At 37.0% G+C, this 24,920-nt stretch overlaps 6 protein-coding genes and 2 non-coding genes across 11 annotated transcripts; 6 read left to right on the plus strand and 2 right to left on the minus strand.

The window, feature by feature from the left end:
* Positions 1 to 43: 43 nt before the first annotated feature.
* Positions 44 to 1,143, plus strand: LOC117902110 (60S acidic ribosomal protein P2). The gene is made up of 3 exons (XM_034813225.1): positions 44 to 199; positions 366 to 802; positions 1,011 to 1,143. Exon 2 carries the CDS (start codon positions 367 to 369, stop codon positions 706 to 708), a length of 342 nt encoding a protein of 113 aa, XP_034669116.1. The 5' UTR covers positions 44 to 199; position 366; the 3' UTR covers positions 709 to 802; positions 1,011 to 1,143.
* LOC117889653 lies at positions 849 to 925 on the plus strand. The gene has a single exon (XR_004648530.1). It is a non-coding gene; the product is annotated as a small nucleolar RNA Me28S-Am982 (small nucleolar RNA).
* Positions 1,144 to 1,447: 304 nt separating the features above from the next.
* LOC117889652 lies at positions 1,448 to 1,523 on the plus strand. Its single transcript, XR_004648529.1, has one exon. It is a non-coding gene; the product is annotated as a small nucleolar RNA Me28S-Am982 (small nucleolar RNA).
* A 500-nt stretch (positions 1,524 to 2,023) lies between these two features.
* Positions 2,024 to 3,059, minus strand: LOC117902086. Its single transcript, XM_034813182.1, has one exon. It carries the CDS (start codon positions 2,928 to 2,930, stop codon positions 2,127 to 2,129), a length of 804 nt encoding a protein of 267 aa, XP_034669073.1. The 5' UTR covers positions 2,931 to 3,059; the 3' UTR covers positions 2,024 to 2,126.
* Positions 3,060 to 4,252: 1,193 nt separating this feature from the next.
* On the plus strand, positions 4,253 to 12,263 carry LOC117902014 (ran-binding protein 16). 2 transcript variants are annotated; one of them, XM_034813066.1, is made up of 17 exons: positions 4,255 to 4,528; positions 5,977 to 6,372; positions 6,428 to 6,657; positions 6,850 to 6,949; positions 7,007 to 7,222; positions 7,357 to 7,503; positions 7,565 to 8,244; positions 8,314 to 8,606; positions 8,679 to 8,832; positions 8,893 to 9,298; positions 9,370 to 9,508; positions 9,578 to 9,655; positions 9,720 to 9,781; positions 10,367 to 10,506; positions 10,816 to 10,935; positions 11,737 to 11,807; positions 11,979 to 12,263. In XM_034813066.1, exons 1-17 carry the CDS (start codon positions 4,526 to 4,528, stop codon positions 12,026 to 12,028), a joined length of 3,285 nt encoding a protein of 1,094 aa, XP_034668957.1. In that variant the 5' UTR covers positions 4,255 to 4,525; the 3' UTR covers positions 12,029 to 12,263. The 2 variants fall into 2 exon arrangements, with proteins under 2 accessions (XP_034668967.1, XP_034668957.1); XM_034813076.1 differs by lacking the exon at positions 10,816 to 10,935 and having other exon boundaries at positions 4,253 to 4,528.
* Positions 12,264 to 14,750: 2,487 nt separating this feature from the next.
* LOC117902066 (gamma-aminobutyric acid receptor subunit beta-like) lies at positions 14,751 to 17,400 on the plus strand. 2 transcript variants are annotated; one of them, XM_034813157.1, is made up of 7 exons: positions 14,751 to 15,000; positions 15,447 to 15,618; positions 15,720 to 15,877; positions 15,959 to 16,116; positions 16,282 to 16,785; positions 16,915 to 17,136; positions 17,189 to 17,400. In XM_034813157.1, the coding sequence occupies exons 1-7, from the start codon at positions 14,918 to 14,920 to the stop codon at positions 17,362 to 17,364; spliced, it is 1,473 nt and encodes a 490-aa protein (XP_034669048.1). In that variant the 5' UTR covers positions 14,751 to 14,917; the 3' UTR covers positions 17,365 to 17,400. The 2 variants fall into 2 exon arrangements, with proteins under 2 accessions (XP_034669048.1, XP_034669040.1); XM_034813149.1 differs by having other exon boundaries at positions 14,918 to 15,000; positions 15,690 to 15,877.
* A 1,651-nt stretch (positions 17,401 to 19,051) lies between these two features.
* On the minus strand, positions 19,052 to 21,727 carry LOC117902076 (beta-ureidopropionase). The gene is made up of 4 exons (XM_034813171.1): positions 21,520 to 21,727; positions 20,035 to 20,297; positions 19,347 to 19,966; positions 19,052 to 19,290 (listed from the first exon to the last, which is right to left on the minus strand). The coding sequence occupies exons 1-4, from the start codon at positions 21,621 to 21,623 to the stop codon at positions 19,102 to 19,104; spliced, it is 1,176 nt and encodes a 391-aa protein (XP_034669062.1). The 5' UTR covers positions 21,624 to 21,727; the 3' UTR covers positions 19,052 to 19,101.
* Positions 21,728 to 22,889: 1,162 nt separating this feature from the next.
* LOC117902101 (nucleic acid dioxygenase ALKBH1) lies at positions 22,890 to 24,589 on the plus strand. 2 transcript variants are annotated; one of them, XM_034813208.1, is made up of 2 exons: positions 22,890 to 23,059; positions 24,225 to 24,589. In XM_034813208.1, exons 1-2 carry the CDS (start codon positions 23,013 to 23,015, stop codon positions 24,562 to 24,564), a joined length of 387 nt encoding a protein of 128 aa, XP_034669099.1. In that variant the 5' UTR covers positions 22,890 to 23,012; the 3' UTR covers positions 24,565 to 24,589. The 2 variants fall into 2 exon arrangements, 1 of the variants encoding a protein (XP_034669099.1); XR_004649357.1 differs by lacking the exon at positions 22,890 to 23,059 and adding an exon at positions 23,688 to 23,795 and having other exon boundaries at positions 24,225 to 24,306.
* The last annotated feature ends 331 nt before the right edge of the window (positions 24,590 to 24,920 follow it).

The raw sequence follows: 24,920 nt of genomic DNA on the forward strand, positions 1-24,920 counted from the left end.
ACCCTGATGAATGCAAAACACCACCAGCCGCGCCAGAGTTGTATTTAGATCAGCTGACTCGCTATCTGTCAATTTTAACAATCGGAAGTGGCTAGTTCGAGCCATTTGACAGCACAGTTCTTTTCGATTGAAATCTTGAAGGCGACGGTTCTGTTTTTTCCTGCATTTCCCGTTTCGTGTCAGAATATAAAGACTTAAAGTAATTACATATTGTTACAAAAGTAATAGAAAATAAGCCGTAAATTATTGAATAACTAATCAACTCAGAAGCCCACTCGATGCCTCCGGATAATTAGGATTAAATAAACAAATGTACACAAACTTTGTCGCAAATCGAAATTAATATTTTTGTTTTCTGTTTACAGCATGCGTTACGTGGCTGCATACTTGTTGGCTGTTATCGGTGGAAAGGACGCCCCCGCCAATGCAGATATTGAGAAAATTCTCAGCTCTGTCGGTATTGAGGTGGACACTGAGCGTCTCACCAAGGTGATTAAGGAACTCAATGGCAAGAGCATTGAAGATCTGATCAAGGAGGGACGCGAAAAGTTGTCTTCGATGCCAGTTGGCGGTGGCGCCGTATCTGCTGCACCATCCGCTGCTCAGGCAGCTCCAAGTGCTGGGGACAAGAAGGAAGCCAGCAAAGAAGAGAAGAAGGAAGATTCAGAGTCGGAGGATGACGATATGGGCTTCGCTCTCTTCGAATAAGCCGACTCTGTCGACATTCTACTTAAAAGTTGTATATATATGAAGCAAAACACGTGCAGAAGGGTTATATCGAAACAAGGAAAAGCTCTGCAAGGTACGTACATATATCAATATCTTATTTGTTTTGAAGTGGACGCAAATACGTGTGATGAACCAAACTTCACCATCTTTCGACTGAAAAAAAAAACATTGATGCCATACAAGTTTTCACTGATTAAATGCTCCCACTTTCAAATGTGCCATAAATAGAAACTACTTATTTTGACGCTGTTTTTAAACCAATTTTCTTTTCTTTTTTGCAGAGCTGTCGCCACCTGAATTGCAGCTATACCACCAATTGCGATTCAAAATGTATTTCATAACCCACAAAGTTGAACATCAACCTTTATTTCCGTGAAATAAAATCTGCAGTGTTGAAACTTTATGTACCACAAATTATACTTTTTTTTGTTATTTCTCTTACTTTTCAAAGGAAACAAATCAAATCATACATAGATATGTATATGCATGTGGCTATTTGAATGTGATCTATTAACCAATATAAACTCTTTAAAGTATCGAGATCTTTACCGCAGATGTAACGTAAGACATTGGACTCGCTCTCTTCGAATAAGCAGACTTTGTCGTCATTCTACTTAAAGAAAAACACGTGCAGAAGAAGGGTTATATCGAAGAAAGGAACAAATCTCAAAGGTACGCATTTATATTAATATAATATTTGTTATGAAGTGGACGCAAATACGTGTGATGAACCAAACTTCACCATCTTTCGACTGAAAAAAAAACATTGATGCCATACAAGTTTTCACTGATTAAATGCCGCCACTTTCAAATGTGCCATAAATAGAAACTACTTATTTTGACGCTGTTTTTATACCAATTTTCTTTTCTTTTTTGCAGAGCTGTCGCCATTGGAATTGCAGCTACACCAACAATTTCGATTAAAAATGTATTTCAAAACCCACAGACTTAATCCACCTTTACTTTCGTGAAATAAAATTGCAGTTTTAAAACTATAAATTATACCTTTTTTATTTCTCTTACTTTTAAAAGGAAACGAATAGATTCATATGTACTTATGTACACATATGTACGTTCAACCCTTGTACACTGTTTGAACCATTGCATCTGATCTGGTCTCTTGATACAACTTTCTGGCTCGCCAACTAGTACATGACCGAAATCTACGGATGCCATTTGAGAGCATCTTAAGCTGAGTTTTCACACGAGTTACACAGTCAAAACCCCCCTGGTCAGTAGATCTGGGATGTTTGTCATAAACAACTTGTTCAACACGAAAATACGTCAAGCGTTGTACAATTTACATATGCATGTACATGTGTACCCATTAAATGAGTCCAGTGTATTGCCATTTTTTTATTGATAATAAAAACATTTTCATGGTTATTTGCTTATTATTATTGTAGATGATCTACCCAGGCTTCTTTAAGCTTTCGCATTTTGCATACAATCGTGTCAACAATGTGGTTATGGTTTAGGTCTAGGACATCTTGGCGCATTTTAGGCCACTGCACGTTTGTTGCTAAAACGTTCTGCCTCATTTCATTTTCTGTTGATAAGTTTTTATTTAAATGTAGATCTGAGAGGAGACCCTGCATTTGATAAAGATTCGCAGCCGGCTTGTCGCGAACAAATTGTATCCGGGGCATTTTACCCATGAGACGCAGTTGAGTGAGCTCATGCTGGAGGTGGCTACTGCAGCGCCTCAGCTCTATTTCGAGAGTATCTTCTTGTGAGCACGTGCGTCCCAGCCAATATACATTTATGTGGGAGAAGTCGCATGAGATCTTTACACGGGTCACATGCAGTCCTTGTCCTACAATTGATTGAGCTGCCGCTCCAGTCGCCAGTAGGTCTGTGATGTTTGTCATGAACAACTTGTTCAGCACGGAAATACGACGAGAGTTGTTTTTGTTGGTATGCGGGGAAGACAATCCAAACTTAGAGCTAGGAAATACAATGTTCGGTTGCTGAGCACCGCTACTGCTGCTAACATTCATATTTGGCAAAGGATACCAACGCTTCTTACTGCCTGTCAAGCGATTTCCGTATAACTTTTCCATAATTTTGCTCTGTCTTATCACATTGCCGGCGAGTCTGTTGGTCGCTTTTGTTCGAATACATTGAACCTGCGCTGACCCTCTTGTGATGGCGTTGTGTGGCGCTATATAAAATCTACGCCACATTCGATTTAAGAACATTGCTTGTGCTTTTGTAGATTGACAAAACTTCAATTGTGTGACGATTATATCATGAAATTGATCGTGTTATCCACAAATAGAAGGGTTTGTAAACACAATACGTAAACACATGACAAAGAGCGAAACAACAACATATGTGTCATAGGTAGAGCTGGGAAAAAGTCGATGCAGGCATCGATATAATCGGTTCTTCGGTTTTGGTGAAAACATCGATTCTTGTTTCGGAAAAATCAACAACAAAAATTGCAACATCGTTCGTTCGGCAAACAACTCTTTTTTGAGTTCAAAATTTTCAGTAACTTTTTTATAATATTCAACACAAAACTGAAGTACCTGGTCAATGCGGACTCATCTCTTCGACCAACCAATTTCGCTGTAGCGATTAAATAAAAAAAAAAATAAAAAATTCCAACATCAACTTCCACAATTTAACGCAAATTTGAGTCAAGCAAACGGATAAGAATAACATTTATTTTTTAGATCATTGTTTTAGAATATTTTTGCTTTCCAGCATGCCCGACGCAATCAGAAAGGATTTCAATCGATCTGGAAGACTGATCTTAGATATATTTACGAGCTACATTAGAGGGTTATAATGTTGAAATATTTTTTTTTGGAGTTCTGGAGCAATGAAATAAAGCCATTTTTCTTAAAACCATAAAATGTTTTTACCGATTCAGTCTATAAGATCGGTTTTATTTATAAAAGATAGAGTTCTGCGAAAATTGATTGTTTTTCCAACTCTAATTATAAGTAATAAATCCATTATACCATTTGCACACTGAGCCTATCTCGGGGTAGCGTCGGGAATATTTGAAAGATGAGGAACAAGTTTTCACACTGGCTCCATCCACCATCCATGAAATAACAGCTGAGTTTACATTTTCTGGCAGCGGAAAATATGTTTACTTTTTAGAAATAAAATAAATGTTTTTAAGTTTTGTGCTCCCCCTGCTGATGTGTATTGGTCTTTTTTTTCTCATTTTCCTGTCAGTCCTTGTTTACCAAAGCTACCAAACCAACTTTTCCTGAAAGAGTTGGGGCTTAGAAATTGTCAGATGATAAATTTTTTTCGACGTCAGAACCGTTGTAAAGAATTTTCAAAAACTTGTATATTTTGTTTAACCTTTTTTCAGAGGCAGCGGTTCTTATTTTCCCATAAGTCAAGTATCTTCAATCTGCTTGTAAAGAACTTTGTCATTCTAAAAAGCTAATTCATGCAGCTAGAAATTTTATCGAGCTGGTCGTGTTTTATAAATTACCATCGATAGTATCGAAAGTGCCGAGGAAGTTTTGCATCACTTTCCCTGCTTGAAGAAGTCGATTTTCTTTCCTTTATTTACATATCATTTTAAAGATATTCAACAGGCAGAGAGATATAAAATATATACTCATTCGATCATTGCGTTATTGTATTTTTATTTTTTAAATTTTGTATTAACAATGTTAACATTAAATGTGAGACAGCGCGTGTAGGTTAAAAAGTGCCGGGTTGTGAAGCGTTTGTAATACTCAAATAAATACAAACAAAACATTCAGCATATTTTTGCTCTTTTTTGTTATTAAAACAAAAGCGGCAACGAAGCTGTGTCGTTATGGTACTTGATCAATTTATTTCTACTCGTTTTAGTTATATTTAGTATGTGTACCAATTCTTTATGTTATCTGTTATCAAATGCAAACAAAGAAATTACAAATTTGCAATTTTGTTTAGATGTAGATATGTATGTATGTAAATTACATAAATACATTGTATTTCAGATCGAAAATCGACGGAATTATTTAACGTTAATATTCGCCATGTAATTTGCGAGTTTATGGCTAAAGCTACGCTACTATTTTTGTGTGCCAATTCATATGGCTACAAGTACATCTGTACATCTGTATTCTAAACTTTGCATTTGTTTTGTATAAAATATTTATCATAACCTTAAGAAATGCGAATCAGAACAAAACCTCTGCCAGAATGTCGTGTTTGTTACACTGTGCTACAAAATCGAACTTTTCTACACCGAGTTCTTCTTGCCATTGGGCAAATGTTCTATTGTCAAATGAAACATTTATAAATGATACTTGCGGCAGCTCTTCTGTTTTTTATACCCGGTACTTGAAGAGTAAATAGGGTATATTGTATTTGTGGGGAATAACGGTTGTATGTAATGCACATATATATTCTTGATCAGCATCAATAGACGCGTCGATAGAGCCATGTCTGTCTGTCCGTCCGTCTTGTTGAGCGCCTGGATCTCAGAGACTATAAAAGCTTTAACCACGGCTGAACCCACCCCGTCCCGCAGCTTATATTTGTTTTTTTTCACATTTTCTCATTAGACTCTGCTTCTGCTGTGGGCGGCCACTGCCTCTGCCGCTATTCTGCAGTGTGTGGGTCTAAGGAAGGGGAGCTAGCTAAAGGAGCGTGTTGGTGTGAGAAGTGTTGTAGATGTAGATGACAGATGAAGAAAAAATGTAAAATTTGAAAAAACACCGCTAAGGTGCAGATGTAGTACTGAGTGCCGTGTATAAAAGTTGTGACGCGTAAGAAGCGTCTCACACGTCCCTTCTCGTTATAAATTAAAAGATCAACCAAATACAAAAATCAAAAATTTCGAAACAAGATTATATATTTTAAGATTTTTATAATACAATTCAGTCAAAGTGGTTGCTTGGATCAAAGCATACACCAAAGCAGAGCTAGAGATATCGATTTACGATTATAGACTCTATATTATAAAAAGAAATGTTGTTTATATCTGACAATTGAGAGAACCGGTATAAACGAATCAATTGAAATGCACTGCTGATGACCCGAAGTGGGTTGAATGGGAGAACTGCCAGCCGAAGAAGTCTACGGCTCAGGGAGACTTCTCGTTATTCTTTAACGAAAATATCTTAGATAAATCACTTCATAGTAAATATCGTTAATAAGAAAAATTTTCCCAAACTATTAATGCACGTATGTATGTATATATATTAGCATTAATTTAATTTGAAAATGATGTTTTTAAACAGTATATATTTAAAAACATAAACTTTTTATTTTTAATAGGAGATACAGCAACTTGAAGTACTGTGCAAGCAACTTTACGAAGCTACAGACGTTTGCATTCGTGGGGATGCAGAGAAAGCTCTTGCTTCATTTGTAAGTAGCCAAGATGCGCTACCCAAATGTCAACTTCTACTAGACAGAGCTGATTCTAGTTATGCACAGCTGCTTGCCGCGTCCACACTTACAAAACTAATACAGGGACTGACTCTTGAGCAAAGAATCGACATTCGTAGCTATGCATTAAACTACTTGGCCACAAGGCCTAATCTGCAACATTTTGTTATTCAAGCCTTAGTTACACTTCTGGCCAAAATTACAAAATATGGTTGGTTCGACACATACAAAGGTGAATTGATCTTTCAAAATCTACTAGAAGACGTAAAAAAGTTTTTACAGGTATGTTGCATTTTCATAATAAAAAAGAATATATAATTGAAATTTCGGTCCTTAGGGTTCTGTGGAGCACTGCACAGTTGGCGTTCAAATATTATCACAGTTGGTATCTGAAATGAATTCTATTGTGGAGTTAGATGTACATTTGTCCTTCTCAAAGAATCGAAAGATAGCCACATCCTATCGTGACCAGCAACTTTACGACACATTTCTTCTGTCGTGCTCACTATTGATAACTGCACGTGATAACAGCAAGAACCTTAAATTTATGGATGAATCGCAGAAAGCGTAAGTTCTTATACCCGGTACTAGAAGAATTTAGGGATACAAATCCATATAACCTTAAACTCTTTGAGTACCGGGCATAAAAATAGACGACTTGTTGATGCAAGTTTATCAAAATTTTCGGATAGCACTTTCTTATTAGTAAATTGAAAAATTTGTCTGTTAATTTGTGGTTGTTCTTTGTGCTTATTTAAGGTTGATATCTCATGTGCTGCGACTGACGAAAAACTGTTTGAGCTTTGATTTTATTGGAAGTTCAACAGATGAATCTTCCGATGATATGAACAACGTTCAGGTATGTTCACAAAAATATATTTAAAGAGTATTCGAAATAACGATATATTTTAAATAGATTCCAACAGCCTGGCGGCCTGCGTTCCTGGATTTAAACACACTGAAACTGTTTTTTGATTTATACCAGATTCTTCCAAATGGTTTAGCTAGCTACTCCATATCTTGTTTGGTTCAAATGACATCAGTGCGTCGATCGCTTTTTAGTAATACTGAAAGAACGAAATTTCTCACACATCTGGTTGAAGGTGTAACAAATATTTTGACTAATTTGCACGTAAGTAATGATTCTGCCCTATTATATATCTTTGCATGGTAAGCGTTCATCCATCTGTCTTGTTTGACGCCAGCGTTGACCGATCACACCGTGCACATTCGTCTTTAAAAATATGTATATGGATTTATTTTCAGGGCTTAAGTGATCCAGATAACTACCACGAATTCTGCCGTTTGCTAGCTCGACTTAAATCCAACTATCAATTAGGCGAGCTAATTGCTGTTCCTTGTTATCCAGAAGCTATCGAATTAATAGCGAAATTTACTGTGCAGTCATTGCATGTAAGTATTGAAAAAGTGATGTACTTGATAAGAATACATAAGACATTTTTCGTTTCTGTAGTTGTGGCTTTTTGCACCAAACAGTGTGCACTACTTGCTAACACTTTGGCAACGTATGGTAGCATCCGTTCCATATGTAAAGTCTCCGGATCCGCATTTACTTGGTACATATACACCAGAAGTGATTAAAGCTTACATCGAGTCGCGCCTAGATGCTGTTCCTTTAATTGTACGGGACAATCTAGAGGATCCATTGGATGATTTATGTATGGTGCAGCAACAGCTTGAGCAACTGTCAGTTATTGAACGGTGCGAGTACAACAAGACTTGCAGTCTTCTTGTGCAGCATTTTGATCAAAAGGCACGTGAGTATGAAAATCTTGTACAGACGCCCAACGCTAATCCTATAGATATAACTGTGCATGAGCTTCAGTTAACTTGGTTGGTGTACATTATCGGGTCTGCCATTGTTGGTCGCCTTTCTGTAACGACTAGCGACGAGCACGATACCATGGATGGAGAGCTCGTCATTAGAGTGCTACAACTAATGAGTCTGACAGATGCACGATTGCCTCAGGCTGGATGCGAAAAGCTCGAATTGGCCATGTTAAGCTTTTTGGACCAAGTTCGTAAAATGCATAGCAGCGAGCAAGCACAAAAAGCGAATGTATATAAGAGACTGACTGAAGTCTTTGGACTTAGCGATGAGCAAATGCTATTAAGCTTTATAAATCGTAAAATGTATGTATCTAATATTAATTAATTTTTTTTTTTTTTTGTTCATTGGATAAACGTTTCTGTAATTTTCAGTATTACCAACTTAAAGTTTTGGGGACGCTCAGAACAGATTATTACTAAAACTCTGATGTTACTTTCGGATCTTTCTGTGCACTTTAATTCTGTGCGTAAGCTTGCACGCTTAGACGAAGTGCAATTCATGCTGACACACCACACAAGCGAACATTTCCCTTTCCTCGGGACAAACTCTTCCTTGAGTGAAATGCGATGTCGCACCATGTTTTACACATCTCTAGGCCGTTTGTTAATGTTTGATTTGGGAGAAGATGAAGAACGATTCTATAATTTTTTGACGCCGTTAACAAGTCAGTTTAAATCGGAAAATGTAATTATCACACATTTACATTTTGTTTAACTCTGTTTTTATGTACTTATAGATCAATTTGAAACCCTTGGAACTGTGCTGATGGATGCTAATAGTTTTCCCAATGACGAGGCTAAGAAAGCAATTATTGGATTGGCGCGAGATCTTCGAGGGCTAGCACTGCCACTAAATGCTCGTATTCAGTATACTATGCTCTTTGAATGGCTGTTCGTATGAATATTATTTATAAGTTCTGCATTAATATTGACTAACATTTTCGATTACAGCTACTATACAGACTACTTGCCTATATTATTGCGTGCCGTTGACTTATGGGCTCATGATCCTGCAGTTACCACACCTGTTCTCAAACTTTTCGCTGAGTTGGTACATTGTCGAACACAACGACTGGCTGGAAATGTATCCAGTCCTATGGGCATCCTCCTGTTTCGAGAGGCTTCTAAACTTATTTGTATATACGGGAATCGTATTTTACAATTAGAAGTTCCACGTGATCGACTCTACCCAATGAAACTTAAAGGAATAGCAATTTGTTTTTTAATTTTAAAAAACTCACTTGGTGGGAACTATGTGAACTGTGGCGTATTCAAATTGTATGGAGATGATACACTGGACAGCGTTCTTAACATTGTTGCTAAGTTAATACTTTCTATACAACAAAATGATTTACTTGTAAGTTCAATTCAACTAAACAGTAAGCCACATTATTTGTACATTTTGTCTCTCTCTTATTGCACTTGCAGGAATATCCAAAACTGTCTTCAGCATACTACAATTTATTAAATTGCCTTTCTCAAGACCACGTTACATATCTAGCCGGCTTGGAGCCACGTGCATTTGTGTACATATTGGAAAGCCTCACCAAGGGCCTCTCAGCGCTAGGTTCGCACCAAAAATATAAATAAATTAACATCCTAGCAATATTTAATATATGAAATATTTCAATTTCAGATTCAGCCATTTACATAAGCTGCTGCACAATTTTAGATAGTATTGTTTCGTACATATTTAAACAACTTCAGCTAAAGGGTAAAAATTATTTCAAATATTTACAATGATATAAGCAATAACGAAGTTTTCCCTTATTCCTTAGTTTCCACATTCCCGAACAAAAAGCTTCGAAGCTTAACGCAGGAAAACGAAAAGTTTCTTAAGGTATGCATCCGAATGCGAATAACACTTATCTAAGTCCAATATTAAACATTGATTGATTGATGTTTCGTATCAACAAAAGAAAAAGGATACTTTTTTTAAAACATATCTATATACATATGTATGTACATATGTATATGTATACAACATATCTGTAACTGTAACCCTGTACTCAAAAACTGTAGCGAAAATTAACAAATTAATTTGAAGCAGCTAACCGACTCTTCCAGCGCTACAGCGCATACTCTATCTCTCTCTATTCTCTCTATCGCGCACACACTCTTTCCCGTGCAGTGTAAGCCTTCTGGCGGAGGTGTAAGAAGAGAGATGAATGACAGATATAGCGAAAAAAATATTATGCTCACAAATAAGTATGACTGAGTACTGGGAATGCAAGTAGAGTAGTGTCAACGGTACCAACTCACAACTTTCCCTCTTGTTTTTGTTTTTGTTGTTGTTATTAGTTGAAGTTAAGCTACTACATTTTAAGCTTAGGCGCATTAATTTTAACTTTTAATTTATAATAACTCCTCAGATGCCATAACAGACATATTTATATTCATTTATTATCCATTCATTGATTTTAAGGTCGTTGAGATGAACTCTGAATTGCTTCAGAGTATGATGTCTTCGTTGTTAAACAATGTTCTGGCCGAGGATTGTCGAAATCAGTGGTCCATGTCTCGTCCATTGCTGGTACTAATATTACTTTACGAGGATTTTTATCGGTAAGAAAATTTTCTTGTTCTTACGACTATGAAGATATTTATTGCCCCATCTGGGGTGGCCGAGGGGCCTACAGCGCATGATTACTTTGATTTTTTAAATGCGCATGTACCAGTGTGCTGTCACTCTGTGTCGATCTGTCTTGTTCGAATCCTGCCTTGGCTTGATCGGGCCACAGCTGTCGCGCTGTAATCTAAAGTGTGCAGCGGTCGGCGAGGCCCTTGATGTTCAACGGCCCTTGGAAGTTCAAGGGCATTAACTTTTTCAAACTAATAATCTATTTATTTAAATTATTTATTATTTCCTTAAAGGTCCTTAAAAGAGAGCATTATCTGTGGGCAACCAGTTGAAAAACAACACTCAATGGCTCAGTGGTTTGATGATTTGATGTTAGGAATCGAGCGCAATGTTTCCAGTAAAAATAAGGAGAAGTGAGTATATTAAACATATTTTTATTCCATTTATTTGAATTTATGCTTTAGTTACAAATGCTTTTTTTATACCCGGTACTTGAAGAGTAAATACCTACCCCCCACCCCTCCCAGCATTACTTAGTACCGGCTATAAAAGTTGTGACGCGTTCTAACGCGTCTCACAATCTTCCTCCTCGTTTTATTCATGCATGCTCTAGTACATATTTTAAACATAATGTAAGCAAATGAAAGTTTAACGAGCGTACACTACATTAAACTGCTTATGAGTCTGAAATACACGCTTCCTTCTGGGCCGTAATTACAACTGACAACACAATTAATATATCCTTAAACCGGGTCCCGGGACCCACGTGAGTGTGCTTGAGTGCGCTCTAATCTGATCTCCTGCACGACGCTTTGACAAGGAGCCAACTATATTGTAGTACCTTTTTAATATAAATATTCCCCCAGGAACCTTGGAAAAAATGGGTCAGGTACAATTTATAGCTGCATTCATCAGCTTTTCATAATTGCAGAGTAAAGAAGCTCTTCCTCTAAACAAATTTTATTAAATACTTCAGAAAATTCGTTCTTCGTTTGTTCGGTGATTCGGCTTGATTGATAAAGCTAAATAGCTAAATTTACTTGAATAAGTTCATACCCAAACTTCGTAAAGAGATATACTACAAACTGTTCAACTAGTTTTCTTGAAATCACCTGAGTCGCAAACTATATCCATAGAGATTCCCAAGGTGTATTGCATACACTACTTTATATTGGGCATACTGCAATATATTTTCATATATCTTTTATTTTTAGGTTTACCCAAAACTTATCTACATTTCGTCGGGACGTAGTTAACCTGCCAAAAACAATGGCATATTCAACAGGTGTGTATTGAAATATTTTAGTTCATCCCTTTTAAATTTAGATAAAAGAGAGGGGCACTGGCAGGGTTTTTTTCCCCGGCTTACTGACCTGGCAAACAGTATATGAATGATGTACTTGATACATTATTACGAGCATAATTACTAATATTAAAATGTTTTTATCTTTTACAGATAACTCCTACCAAGCCTACACAGAAACAAACTACTCAATATCAGTTTAGATATTCGTTAACTAAATTTATTCAAAAACAAAACCCTACTGTCATACACCAATTTTCGAAACATTAATGTTTGCAATCAGAAAGAAAAATTATCTCACATTAGATTGAACTTGTTGCGAATGATAGCTTTATCAGAAAGGTCTAAAAACATCAAAGTTCAATTACATGCGCCGAATAATTACCATAAACATTATATTTTTTGTATGATAATAAAATGTATTTAGTACAATGTAAATATTTGTCGTAGATTGAATAAGAACTTTTATGGCTTATTTAATAAAGAGCAATGAGAATGGAACAAGAGAAATTTTGGTGTATTCCCTTAATCTATGTTTCAGAGTTGCTGCGGAGAGAGTGGCGTGTGAGCGAACTGAGTGGAAGGTGGCAACACTATTGAATCTGACAAAACAGGACAGTCAGCCAGAGTAGGAGAGACGAACGGGCTTGCTGATGGCATTGCGAGCACATTAACATTAAGTGACCCCGACCAACAATCGAAAATAATGGAATGACCTAAAAGGTTAAAAAAGAGGAGGAACGTTGTGAGACGCATCGTACACATCAGCTTGATTTTAACTGATCCAAGGCTGTTGAACCTTTCGTAATGTTTCACTTGGTTGGTGGACATATTTTAGTCCTTGGCCTACCAAATAACACCTTCTGGAACATTATCGGCAGCAGCTCACTAGATGCCAATATCATCGTCTGCAAATTATGTACCTTGGAAGCCTTTAGTGATAAGGGAGGTGAACTCTAAAAGATTTGTGGTTGTTGATCGTCACCTTACATACATATATAAACACACACAATTTTAAATTCTTTGGAGGTTAATCACCAGTTAAACGACATGAATGGGAAAATCAGATTTGTAATTTTTTGAGTATGTGTTATGCGTTTATTCAACCAAATAGCTGAATTAATAGTGTGAAATTTCGAAACAGCTGGATGCATGCGCAGCGATATCGCGCTGAGAAATGTCCCACGGGGATATTGAATTACAATTGGAATGAAGTATTTTTACATATGTACTTATATGTTTTCTATGAGATTTACAATTCTCATTGTTGCGCGTTATCCCCAAGATACATATTTAGGTTTACGATAAAGAAAATCTGTAGAGATTCAGGCGTAAAAAAAACTCCCGAGTGAAAATCTTTAAGCACTTCTATGTCACCCCTTCGCAATTGAATGGATTCGATTTTTGGAATGCCAAATGGGAAATAATTGATTAGAAAATATGCTACCCAAGCTATTGGGCCGAATTCTTGTAATGAAATTCATCATTATAAATATTTAGTGATTTATGTCACACCCTTGTACATATGCATCACTCCAAATGTTCGCCTTGCTATTAAGACAGACAACCCTTATACTGCCGGAAACACACATTTAAATGACATACATACACACACATATACAATTTCTACATACTTGTCTGAAAAGAATGCGCAATCCGAGTCAAAACGAATGAAACGAGCTTACCCGAGCAGCTGGTGTACATGCATACCTGAACAGTGTTTTTCGATAGACACTTTGGACGAGGCTCACGCGCAGCATCGCGCAAAACCTAAACGTAGACAAAAACAGAAACGGAAACACGGGACACGGGAAGACAAGGTATGACCGGGAATAAGTAATGCTAGTGTATGTTATGTGCCTGATTATTATGTTTCCTGCCTCGGGATATTCGTTCTTATGAATAAAAATATATTTGTAAACAATTATTTGCATGGTACTTGTAAATGTATAAATGTACGTAGGTGCAACAAAGATGTAAATGGCCAGAGAGATGCAAATATTTGTATATGCACATATGCATATTTACTTGTGATTATGTGTCTAAAAGTTCACGCAAACAAAACTATTAAAATCCAATAAGTTTCTCTGATTTGAATGAATAAATTCCATCAATGCAAATTCGACGCAGTCAAGCTTCTTGTACCACATAATAAATTGCTCCATCTAAAAAGGATGTCGACAATGTAAACAAATCGGTATTCAATTAATCGATTCTTACACTTCATGCCTAGTCCTCAGATCTGCACAAAACATTTGCTGAAATCTCAGCTTTGCTTTCTTAACAAATTAATTTTGTTAAGCCACTTACGAACGCAAAATATATAATGTTTAGCAAATGTTGTTTGCTGTTTTCTTGTGGCTTTGCCGCCATACAAAATTATCATCTGCAATTAGTAGGAGAAAGATGCCGGTGTGGACAAGGTTTTGTTTTTGCCGAATAGACAATTTCTAATTGTCCAAATGTGTGTACCAATTAAAAGCTAAAGGTCTTAGGTTACTTTCAGAACTAAATTGATTCCTTCATAATGAAAAATGCCATCAAGAGTTGGGCGAAGTAAAAAATATGAAAGAAAATCACTCCAAACAAAGAGAAACTTAAAGAGTCGTCATATAAAGAGCTATACTGGTATAAAAAACAAAAAGATATGAGAGGTTTTTACTTATCACAATCAGAAGCACAGTCTACGACTTGTACCAAAATGTGTGTCATAGCCCGGCCTGACCGCCCTTTTTTTCCAAGAGACCAATGGGAGACCCAAATTGTCTTTATAATGCTTACAGCACCTACACCTACACCCACACCATACATGTACGTAGATATTTGTTTCATTGTCAGAACGATCAATAGCATCTAATTGGTGTCTACGCAAAAGTGGGGGTGGTCACAAAATTTCCCCTAAATATATTTCCAATAATTTTTCAGAAACATAACATAACATTTAACAGTAATGCTTTAACCCGTCATCCTTGGAGAACATCAGCTGATGAAGTCGCTTTTGCTATCACAATGAAAGCAGGCAGACTGGAGATGTCAACGCAATTAATGCTTTCAAGTTGAGACTTGTCAATGAAACCAGAAAAGCTGCCAATATGAATAGTTATACTCGACTCGATGTCTGCTCTGGCCTGATTTTCTTGATACTCATACTTGGCGCAAAGTTGCAGCTTGCCCGGTAAGTTATTTTTATTGAGGCTGAGGCTTGAATGACGACTTTTGTAAATGTCGTTACAAAGTTTTTAATGAAAGTAAATGGCCATCTACACATTCATTTATATAATTTTGCTTATTTTGGCAAAGTACCAGGCGTCTCTGCAGTGTCCTCCGGACACACTGGCATTGGGGTAGTCCGTTTGTCCGGTTGATGCTCATGTGTTACAAAATGTCTGGCTGGGTTGGGCCTGCGTATACGCTGTTGCTGACCGAAAGTTAACGACAAGATCATGGCTTATCTGCTGTCGTGTTTAGATATGTACATATGTAATAATGAGGTTACAGTATGCAATGAACAATTTAGCATTACTGTAATTGTCACCATTAATGTTGAATTGTATAAAATTAACCCCTACCAATGGTTACTTGAACCTGGCATTATACTTACATAAATACTTGTATTTTTAGTTGCAAGCAAAATGATGTGCTTGCTGGGCGCCTTGAAAATGTTACACAGACGATATCGAAGATACTTCAGGGATACGATATCCGCCTCAGGCCTAATTTTGGAGGCGAGCCACTACACGTTGGAATGGATTTGACCATAGCAAGCTTCGACGCCATATCAGAAGTTAATATGGTAAATAAACTTGTAAATGCCTAATACAACTTTGAGTATACAAAAACATATGTAATCTGTTTGATCATAAGGATTATACAATAACAATGTACTTGAATCAGTATTGGCGCGACGAGCGTCTGGCGTTCAATATTTACGGCCCGTATTATAACGGCGATTATAACGATGATGATGGAATCCATGATGTGCTGACTTTATCGGGTGATTTTGCCGAGAAAATATGGGTACCAGATACATTTTTCGCAAATGACAAAAACAGGTAAATTGCCTGTAGTTTATAAACAATTGTTTGTTTGTATTGTTTATATACATACATATGTATAACATATAATTTTCAAAGCTTTTTACACGACGTAACCGAGCGAAACAAGCTGGTGCGCCTTGCGGGCGATGGCGCTGTTACTTATGGTATGAGGTTTACCACAACCCTTGCCTGTATGATGGATCTGCATTATTATCCATTGGACTCACAGAACTGCACCGTGGAAATTGAGAGCTGTGAGTACAACTTTCACCCCCTTCTTTTACATATCGATTTCTGTAAAGTTTTGTAAATTTGGTAACGCGACTCACAATGTTCCTCCTAGTTTTATCTTATATGTACATGTGTACCTATTCGCTATTTATGTATATTTTGATATAATATTTACATCTTACATGTAGATGGATATACTGTCAGCGATGTGGTCATGTACTGGAAGCCAACACCTGTGCGAGGTGTGGAAGATGCAGAACTGCCTCAGTTCACTATTATTGGCTATGAAACAAATGATCGCAAAGAGAGGCTCGCCACTGGAGTATATCAGCGCCTTTCCCTTTCATTCAAATTGCAGCGAAACATTGGTTATTTCGTGTTTCAGACTTATCTTCCTAGCATACTTATCGTAATGCTTTCATGGGTTTCATTTTGGATTAACCACGAGGCCACAAGTGCAAGGGTCGCCTTGGGAATCACCACGGTGCTGACTATGACAACGATCAGCACTGGCGTTCGTAGTTCATTGCCTCGAATTTCTTACGTAAAGGCTATTGACATCTATCTAGTTATGTGTTTCGTATTCGTCTTTGCCGCGCTTCTTGAATACGCGGCCGTCAACTATACCTACTGGGGAAAGCGAGCAAAAAAAAAGATTAAAAAATTCAAGGACTGTGATCGACAAAAGATAGGTATCTTTTCATTTTTTTAAATATTAAATTACAATAAAAAACGTGTACCATATATTTCTGTAAGCGACCATCACCATTTTACATTGTTTTCTTTAATAAAATGTCTTTGACTGTAATCGTTGACCACAGGTAAAAGCGAAAGATCTCTAACGTGTTCAACGACTGAAGACATAATTGAGCTTCAAGACGTACGCATGAGTCCCATACCTTCGTTACGGAAAGGTAATTATAATGCGACCCTTGGCTCCATCGGCACTGAGACCTTAAACTTGGCCAAGTTTCCGCCAAGTTTTCGTATCACCCGAAACTATGGCACTGGACGTAACCAACTGCGACATCGTTCACAGAGGGGTAAGCTACTTGAACTATTGATTTGCATTTAATTACTAAATTATGTATGCAGGAATCCCAACTCGACCTCGAATGTTGCATGCAATAAAAAGAAGCGCATCTGCCATCAAAGCCACTATACCGAAGATCAAAGACGTGAATATAATTGACAAGTACTCGCGGATGATATTTCCTATCAGTTTTCTTGCATTCAATCTTGGATATTGGCTATTTTACATATTGGAATAATAGAGTGTCTGCGATAACACTATGCTACTAAATCGACCTTTTTCCCGGCATTAATCCGGCGTTTTTTAATTGACTTTTAGGTGTGATTTACTACACGGTGCGACATTGAATCTTGTACATTCTTTTCTGCACAAGTCACAAATTAATTAACTACGAACGCCAAAAATCTGTTTTATAAATTTGGTGACTTTGTTTTTACTTTTACATTGCTGATATCCATTTGAATTTATGGATTAAATTTAATTACACCCGGTACTCCAAGAGTTTAGGGTTATATTCGATATGTGGGCGAAGTATCTATCACACAGAAGGACAATTTTCCGACCCTATAACGTAAATATATTCTTGATCTGCATTAATGGCCAATTCGATGTACATAGCTATGGCTGTCGTTCCTGTTCCTTCTGTGAGTAACGCACATTCCTTCGACTACAAATATAATATAAAAAGTCTATCATTATAGCCTTAAGTCTTCGAGCATACAAAGGACCAAACAACAGTTTAAAGTTGAATGTACATATCTTTAGGTATAGCCGTTTCATTGAAAATAATTGAAAAGGGAAGGAAAGGAAAGGCCGCCCATTTCTCATTACAATCTATAAATTATAATGTATATCAGCGTTTTAGATATAGTCACCAAAACGCGTTTTCGAATTTAAAATGAGAAGGAATGTTGTGAGATGCGTTCGTTCACGTCACAACTTTTATTTGTTAATGTGATTTAGCCACTTCAAAGGAATTTCTTCACTCTGGCTATAATAATAATCCATTCTTGTATCATAAAAATTGTGGATGTCACAGATTTTTGCCCTTTGTGGGGGCGAACGGTGGCGGGACGAGCAGTTTGGTTGCTGTAGCTTTTATAGTTTCTGAGATTCAGGCGCTCATCAAGACGGACGGACAGACAGACATGGCTATATCCACTCGGCCATTGATGCTGATCAATAATTCCTTCTGTGCGATACATACATCCACTTTCGAGCACAAATATCCCTTTTCTCTCTTCGAGTACCGGGTATTAAAAGACGTTGGGAGTATATTCTAAATTCGAAGTACATATGTGGATATGATCCGCTCAACCGGGAATGGACACTAATTCTTTTCTTGTGTAAAGTAAATTCCAAATGTTTCATTTTGTCGCAGCTTGTTTTGCTTCAAGTTAAAACCTTAATCGTAACCGTGAGTCTGGAGCCCCAAGTCTATTGGCCAATTTGGATTGATATTATTGTTTTATTGGCTATTCCATGGAGTAATCGGGTACTCTTGTTTTCAATGCATTCGCAGCTATTATTTCGAGCAGCCCCGGCGGATATTTAAGAGCTATTTATGTGTTGAAAAAGTTATAACAATAAAGGCAAAGCCCTTTTGCGTACATATAAAAATGTGCATTTTTAATTTGGTAATGGTTGCAGCATTCTGCGTAAAATATTATGATAAGGTTTACGCATTTGGCTTGTGACAATAGTTTCAGTATGCAGAGAACTGATAAAAAGTAGCACCGCCTGCCGATAGCCTTGAAAGGCAAGGCCATTTAAATTATTTCGTCTTAGCTCACAACTGACAATATTTAAATTTGATTAAAGTATAATCTTATCTGCTCACATTTTCTCCCGAGTAAGCCGGCAAATTTAAAATAAGATTTATGTGAATGTACATTCGTAATAATACGCTAAAGATAATGATAGACTTTTTATGTACGGTTTTTTTTTTATATTTTGGACTATATGTATGAACGTTTTAATTGTTTGGTTTTAAAGATTCTTTGATAATTTGGGGCTTGAAGTCTGGCTCCGATGCTTTTTTAAATGATTCTGCGTAAAGGGGAAGACGTTGCGTCATTCGGAAGCCCCAGAAGTCCTTAATCTGACGGCACAGGTTAAGATCAAGCTCAGTCACCAGCAGGCCATCTTTGTCTCGCGATAAACTCTGAAATGTTTGTTTGTATTAAGTCATAAAAATCATTCGTTTTTCATTTGACCTACCGGTGTTCTGGAGCCGTCCGGCGCCGCAACATACGATGAACCGTAAAAGGGACCGAACTCTTTGTGCGCTTTGCCACCGTCTCCCGACGTGTACTCGTTGGGAAACGTTTCTGTGCCAACGCGGTTGATAGGAACGGTGAAGTAACTATTGGCAATGGCAGCATTCCGAGCCTCAATGCCCCACAGTGGTTCCGAAAGTCTACCGATTGTGGCAGAGGGATTGAACACAATCTCTGCGCCATTTAAACCGAACATCATCCAGTTCTGTGGATGATGTCGTCCATAACATATGTTGACAGCTATCTTTCCGAACTCTGTTTCAAACACCGGATGAAAGGTATCACCTTCCATGTAGTAGGTCGATTCATTGAAGTCTCCCACCCGGGGAATGTGGTTCTTACGATGCTTGCCCAAGTATTTTCCGTTGTTGGAGATAACCACGGCCGTATTCCAAATGGTCTCGCCATGTTCTATATCTCGTTCCAGGATTGAGTGAATAATTACCATATTGTAGGTTTTTGCCAGGTCAGCGAGCATCTTCGTCGTTGGGCCATTCTCAGCCTCTTCGGCGAATTCACACCACGGAAACTTTTCCCGTGTGCAGAAAGCAAAAGGCATTGCTGCAAAAAGTTATCATGTTAGTCATGGAGAATTCTTGGAATAGGTTCCGATGAGAATATATACTTACTCCATGCTTCTTGGGTACAAACAATATTACATCCAGCCGCCGCTGCTGCCTTAATCATTGTCTTCACCTTGTTCCAGATCGCCACGCGTTGGTCTTCAATGGATGCTGTGGTGGGCAATACAATTGAATTCTGAATAGCGCCGACTCGCACCAACCGTGGCTTGCGTATTTGTTCCTCTCGCGCCTTAAACCGATAGCCTTTAATTTCAAATCCATGCTTGTGTGCTATGTCTGTGGCATCATCGGGCAGATCAAGTATTTGGCTATGAGAACCCAACAGAGATGCATATTAGGTGGATGCAAAAGTTAATTAAATTTAATTTATTGGTGGGGCCAGCCTGGGCCCGTTTCCTGATACCCTTTCAAATCAATTTTTTCTACGCTTTTCATTTTAATAAAAATCAGAATTAAGAGTTATTTTTAATTTATACTTTTAAAATCAAAAATAAGAATAAATTTTGATTTTTATAATAAAAATCAAAAATACGAATTAATTATTTTTTTTTATGATATTTAAAATAATTCTCAGATTGCAATTTTTACTTTAAAAGTTATTACAATTACGGTCTCTGATTTAGCTAAATTTTAGCTACATCTGTCAACTACAAAATTGTAGATGTAGCGGTTTTTCGTGTTTTTGCGGATACATTTTTGATGAAGGGTCCTTTAAGGGTATTTTTAGCGATTTTAGGAGCATATGCCAGTATATCAAAGGTTAACCAAGAGTTACATATATTACAGTGCGTACCAATTAGTTTTTATGTAATGTAAAAGCTCCTAAGTAAACAGAATTTTGTTTTCGTCGCTTTGTTTATATATGATAAACATCCATGTGTACTAACGCTCAAATATTGATACATATTTACATCAATATTTGTATGCTGTATCTATTATTAAGCATTTTTTTCATATGTATACATATATTTCTTTATATATGTCTATATGTATATACTTATAGGTATTTATGTACATACATACATATGTACGGGGGTGGTCGTGTTGCAGACCGAATTCCAATTGGACAGGAATGCGAACCGTTGGAATGTTCGTAGCTGTATCTACCGGCTTTTTCTCGAAGAACTGAGGAACTACATATGTATGTATTTATGTATGTATGTACATATGAGACAAAACTACATACATGTATGTTTTCCAACATATGTACATTTGAACATAAAAGGTGTACCATATGATCATTTCAGGCTCAACTGGAAAGCCAACTGGAGGCATATACCTACATTATCTCTCGCTCTCACTGCATGCTTGTTCCATAAGGTTATCTCTCTTTTTGCAACTAATAAGAAAGGTCGAATGTCATATGACCATTTCTCAAGGAAACGTATCAACGTGAAACTGCTTGTGAGTTCCGGTAAACGCCTTTCATACATTCACCATCACGAAGGAATGGGAAACTTACTTTAAAACTTTAATATTTATCTAAGAAGTTGTGTACATTTTTATCACTGTTCTTTATGATGTACTCACTCTTCATCAAGTCCATACAAAATTCGTTTGACCTCTTTTAGCTTATCAGTTGGTAAATACTCCTCCAAACATTCATTAAGATTCTTTAAATCAAACTCCGTCATTTTTGCCCGTTCACAGAAAAATAAAGTTTCGTTAAATTATTCAATTTCCAAAGAGCTTTTTAAACAGCAGCCTCGTTAGTCCAGCGCACAAATTTAAATGCTGCAGCGTTGATCGCTGCCGATCTTACGATTTTCTAATGTACATAATATACATATTTACATATACATATCCCGACAGGGTCGTGCCAAGGGGGGCGGTGAAGAAGGGCGAATTAGCCCGTGGCACCAAAATTTAGGGCCGCCGATTTGGACTTGAAACTATACATTTTTTAATATAAAAGATGCTTTGGGCGCCGTTTTCCAACTTCCCCCGGGCGAAAATATTCCTTGGCACGGCCCTGTATGCCACATATGAACATACATAAATACATACACACGTACGCATGTATTTTAGGCTGAACCGAAATTGTATCAACAGTTTGTTTTATTTCAATCGGATTTTCTGATTTCTTGTTAAATATACATTTTTCAAAAATAAAGTCGTCTGTTTTTTTCAAATAATATCCAAACCTTACATTTAGTTTACTTTGAACTTAGATCATATTAATAACAAGATATTTTTATACCCGGTACTCGAAGAGTTATATGAGGTAGTTATGGGGCTATGGGGTATATGGGCTATGAAGTTTATCCTTAATCAGCATCAAAAGCCGAGTCTATTTGTCTGCCTTTCTGTCCGTCCGTGTTGATGGGCACCTAGACCTTAAAATCTATAGGAATGAAAAGATTAGTTTGATGTTTTTACCCCGCAACCCATCCAGCGATGTTTCTCTAGCTCATTCTCTCTTTTTCTTGGCGGAAGGGCTCGTGACGTTAAAAAGCGCGAATTCGAATTATTCATCTAGGGAAACTATAGCCAAAGGTGTGTTAAACTCTCTCCAAAAAAAATTGTTTTGTATTATCTTATGCCACCGCAAAATCTTTAAACAATTCTGTATAATAAGTAACCAACTTGTTTTGAGATCTCATAAGTCTAATGGATTAAATATATGGAATAATTTTAAGTATTATTGTTTGACTGTTTTTCGAACGACAAAATCCCATAACAAATTTGTTGTGCTAGAATCGAACTGATTCTGATGCGAAAAATGGTGATTTTAAAAGTATATCCTATTTACACAGACATTAGTTACCTAACGATAGTTGCGTTAACGCAAGATCTCAGAATTGGCGCTTACACTTGCACAAAGTTCAGTTGTTCACCAGTTGAAAGAATACCACTATTATTTGTACTCATATAAATGCAAACATGTACCTCTACATTATACCCTTTTTATTTATTCTTTATTAGTTGCTGCGCGTATTTTATAATGTTCCAACAATCTTTTAAATATTACAAGGCGAAATGTAAAACACCCGATCTAAGCAATGTAATTGACTTTGATCGATATGACAATGAGGATACAGGACAGCCGATATTACAAAATAGTATTTCTGTAGGTACATATGCATAAATGTACATATGTATGTACATACATATGAATCCATTCATAAGTACCATCCATATATGTACATACATACAAATATTGGGAAATATTGTTTTATGCGCCACTTTTAGATTTTATACATTTGTTATGAATGGAAAATGGATTTGATTGAATAATTGGGTTGAGTGAGAGTTGAGTTCTTACAAATTCGAATGCAAAGCCCAGTACTCAGGTGCGCTAAATATTCTTTCGACAGAAAGTGCCATATATTTCGCTCTGTACCCAGTATGACTAAAGTGGGAAAAGTGCATGCTCTACGGGTACACTGTTTTGTGTTTGTTTACAAAATGAAATCTGTAAACAATTCACATTTTGTATGAAACCAGGCAAGAGTGTATTATTTAAGAGTGGACATGCATATCTAATGTTCAAAAATAAATATATTTTGTATCCATGAAAATATAAAATAAAATTTCAAATGTTTACTAAAAGTCATAATTTTTCCCTCTCTTATATGTGACGATTTGCCGATGTCTATCCATGTTAGTAGTTCGAAAGAAATTTGAATAAAGGCAAAAAAAACCATATTCGGATGCCTGCTGGACTAAAACCACTAAATGTTTGGCGCTCTTATGCTCTTGACAATCATCCGGGCTTATTGGTAATACGAAACCCGTTTACAGAGAGAGGTCAGCGTTATTGGGCTGCTCGCTGTCTGCAAGACTACCCGAGAGAACCAAACAAGGTTAATTTGAATGAAAGACTGTTCCCGGATTCAGCTAGATCGGACTGGTGGAAAGAACTTCATCAATGTGACAATTTAATTGAGATGCAGCGACTAAAAGTTGCAATGCGATGGACAACATTTGGTTATCATCATAATTGGGACACTAAGGTTTACGACGTGTCTATGCATTCACCAGTTCCAGATGATCTGAACAGCTTGTGTGCATTTTTTGCATCTGTTTTGGGCTTCAACAATTTTAAAGCGGAAGCCGGTATTGTCAATTACTACCCGATTGGCACCAGTTTATCTGGTCACACAGATCATTCTGAACCTAATCATTCTGCTCCATTGTTTTCTTTTAGGTAGATTAACATTTTCCCGACATAAAGTGTCAGAAACGATAATATATTAATAATCCTGTATTAACTTTTTATATTTACCACACAGCTTTGGACAGACAGCAATTTTTCTCATAGGTGGAAAAACTAGCGATGAAACACCAACCGCACTATACATCCATAGCGGCGACGTCTTAATAATGTCGGAGGAATCCCGTCTCTGCTACCACGCAGTGCCTCGTATTATTAAAACACAAAGTTCTTGGACTTCCGAACTGCCAATTAAAGACATCGAAATTGAAGAACTAGAAGAGAACTGTTTGGACAAGGCCTTGCTTCAGAAAGTGGGCGACTGGAATTTCTGGAAGCCTTTTTCATGGTATCTTAACGATTCACGAATTAATATTAATATACGACAAGTACTCAAACCAGGCGAAATTACTCTCTGACAAATATAATATCAATCGAATATAATGCAAAGGCTTTTTCCTATTACTTAACAACGTAAAAAAACTATAATCTTATAATCCACACAACGCACATGAACAACATATTTTGTTTTATGTTATGGAAAGGTTTCCACAACTGTGTTAGGGTGAAGATCTATTAGATCTCCGGTTAGAAGGCATCCATATATGCTCTGCAGCCATTGTAGAACGTGCAGTATTTCTTATTTCATCCGACCCAGGTGACTTATAGGGACTGCTCTCCGGTGTCATTATTTCACTCACGAGATACTATCTTTCCTCGCCCCGATCCAGCTCCGTGTCGGCGGCGGCCTTAGGTTTGTCTCCAGTGACATCTA

This window comes from Drosophila subobscura, chromosome A (assembly GCF_008121235.1).
Source record: "Drosophila subobscura isolate 14011-0131.10 chromosome A, UCBerk_Dsub_1.0, whole genome shotgun sequence".
Lineage (NCBI taxonomy): Eukaryota > Metazoa > Arthropoda > Insecta > Diptera > Drosophilidae > Drosophila > Drosophila subobscura.

Coding starts and splice junctions, on each gene's coding strand:
- LOC117902066 (XM_034813149.1), top strand. CDS start 14,918: ATGAATAGTTATACTCGACTCGATGTCTGCTCTGGCCTGATTTTCTTG. Junction 16,117..16,281: donor CACCGTGGAAATTGAGAGCT/GTGAGTACAACT, acceptor TCTTACATGTAG/ATGGATATACTGTCAGCGAT. Junction 17,137..17,188: donor GCGACATCGTTCACAGAGGG/GTAAGCTACTTG, acceptor TTATGTATGCAG/GAATCCCAACTCGACCTCGA.
- LOC117902101 (XM_034813208.1), top strand. CDS start 23,013: ATGACAATGAGGATACAGGACAGCCGATATTACAAAATAGTATTTCT. Junction 23,060..24,224: donor TATTACAAAATAGTATTTCT/GTAGGTACATAT, acceptor TTTACCACACAG/CTTTGGACAGACAGCAATTT.
- LOC117902014 (XM_034813066.1), top strand. Junction 6,373..6,427: donor ACGTAAAAAAGTTTTTACAG/GTATGTTGCATT, acceptor TTCGGTCCTTAG/GGTTCTGTGGAGCACTGCAC. Junction 9,299..9,369: donor TACAACAAAATGATTTACTT/GTAAGTTCAATT, acceptor TTGCACTTGCAG/GAATATCCAAAACTGTCTTC.
- LOC117902086 (XM_034813182.1), bottom strand. CDS start 2,930: ATGTTCTTAAATCGAATGTGGCGTAGATTTTATATAGCGCCACACAAC.
- LOC117902076 (XM_034813171.1), bottom strand. CDS start 21,623: ATGACGGAGTTTGATTTAAAGAATCTTAATGAATGTTTGGAGGAGTAT. Junction 20,298..21,519: donor TTGTATGGACTTGATGAAGA/GTGAGTACATCA, acceptor GGGTTCTCATAG/CCAAATACTTGATCTGCCCG. Junction 19,291..19,346: donor CGGACGGCTCCAGAACACCG/GTAGGTCAAATG, acceptor CAAACATTTCAG/AGTTTATCGCGAGACAAAGA.
- LOC117902110 (XM_034813225.1), top strand. CDS start 367: ATGCGTTACGTGGCTGCATACTTGTTGGCTGTTATCGGTGGAAAGGAC.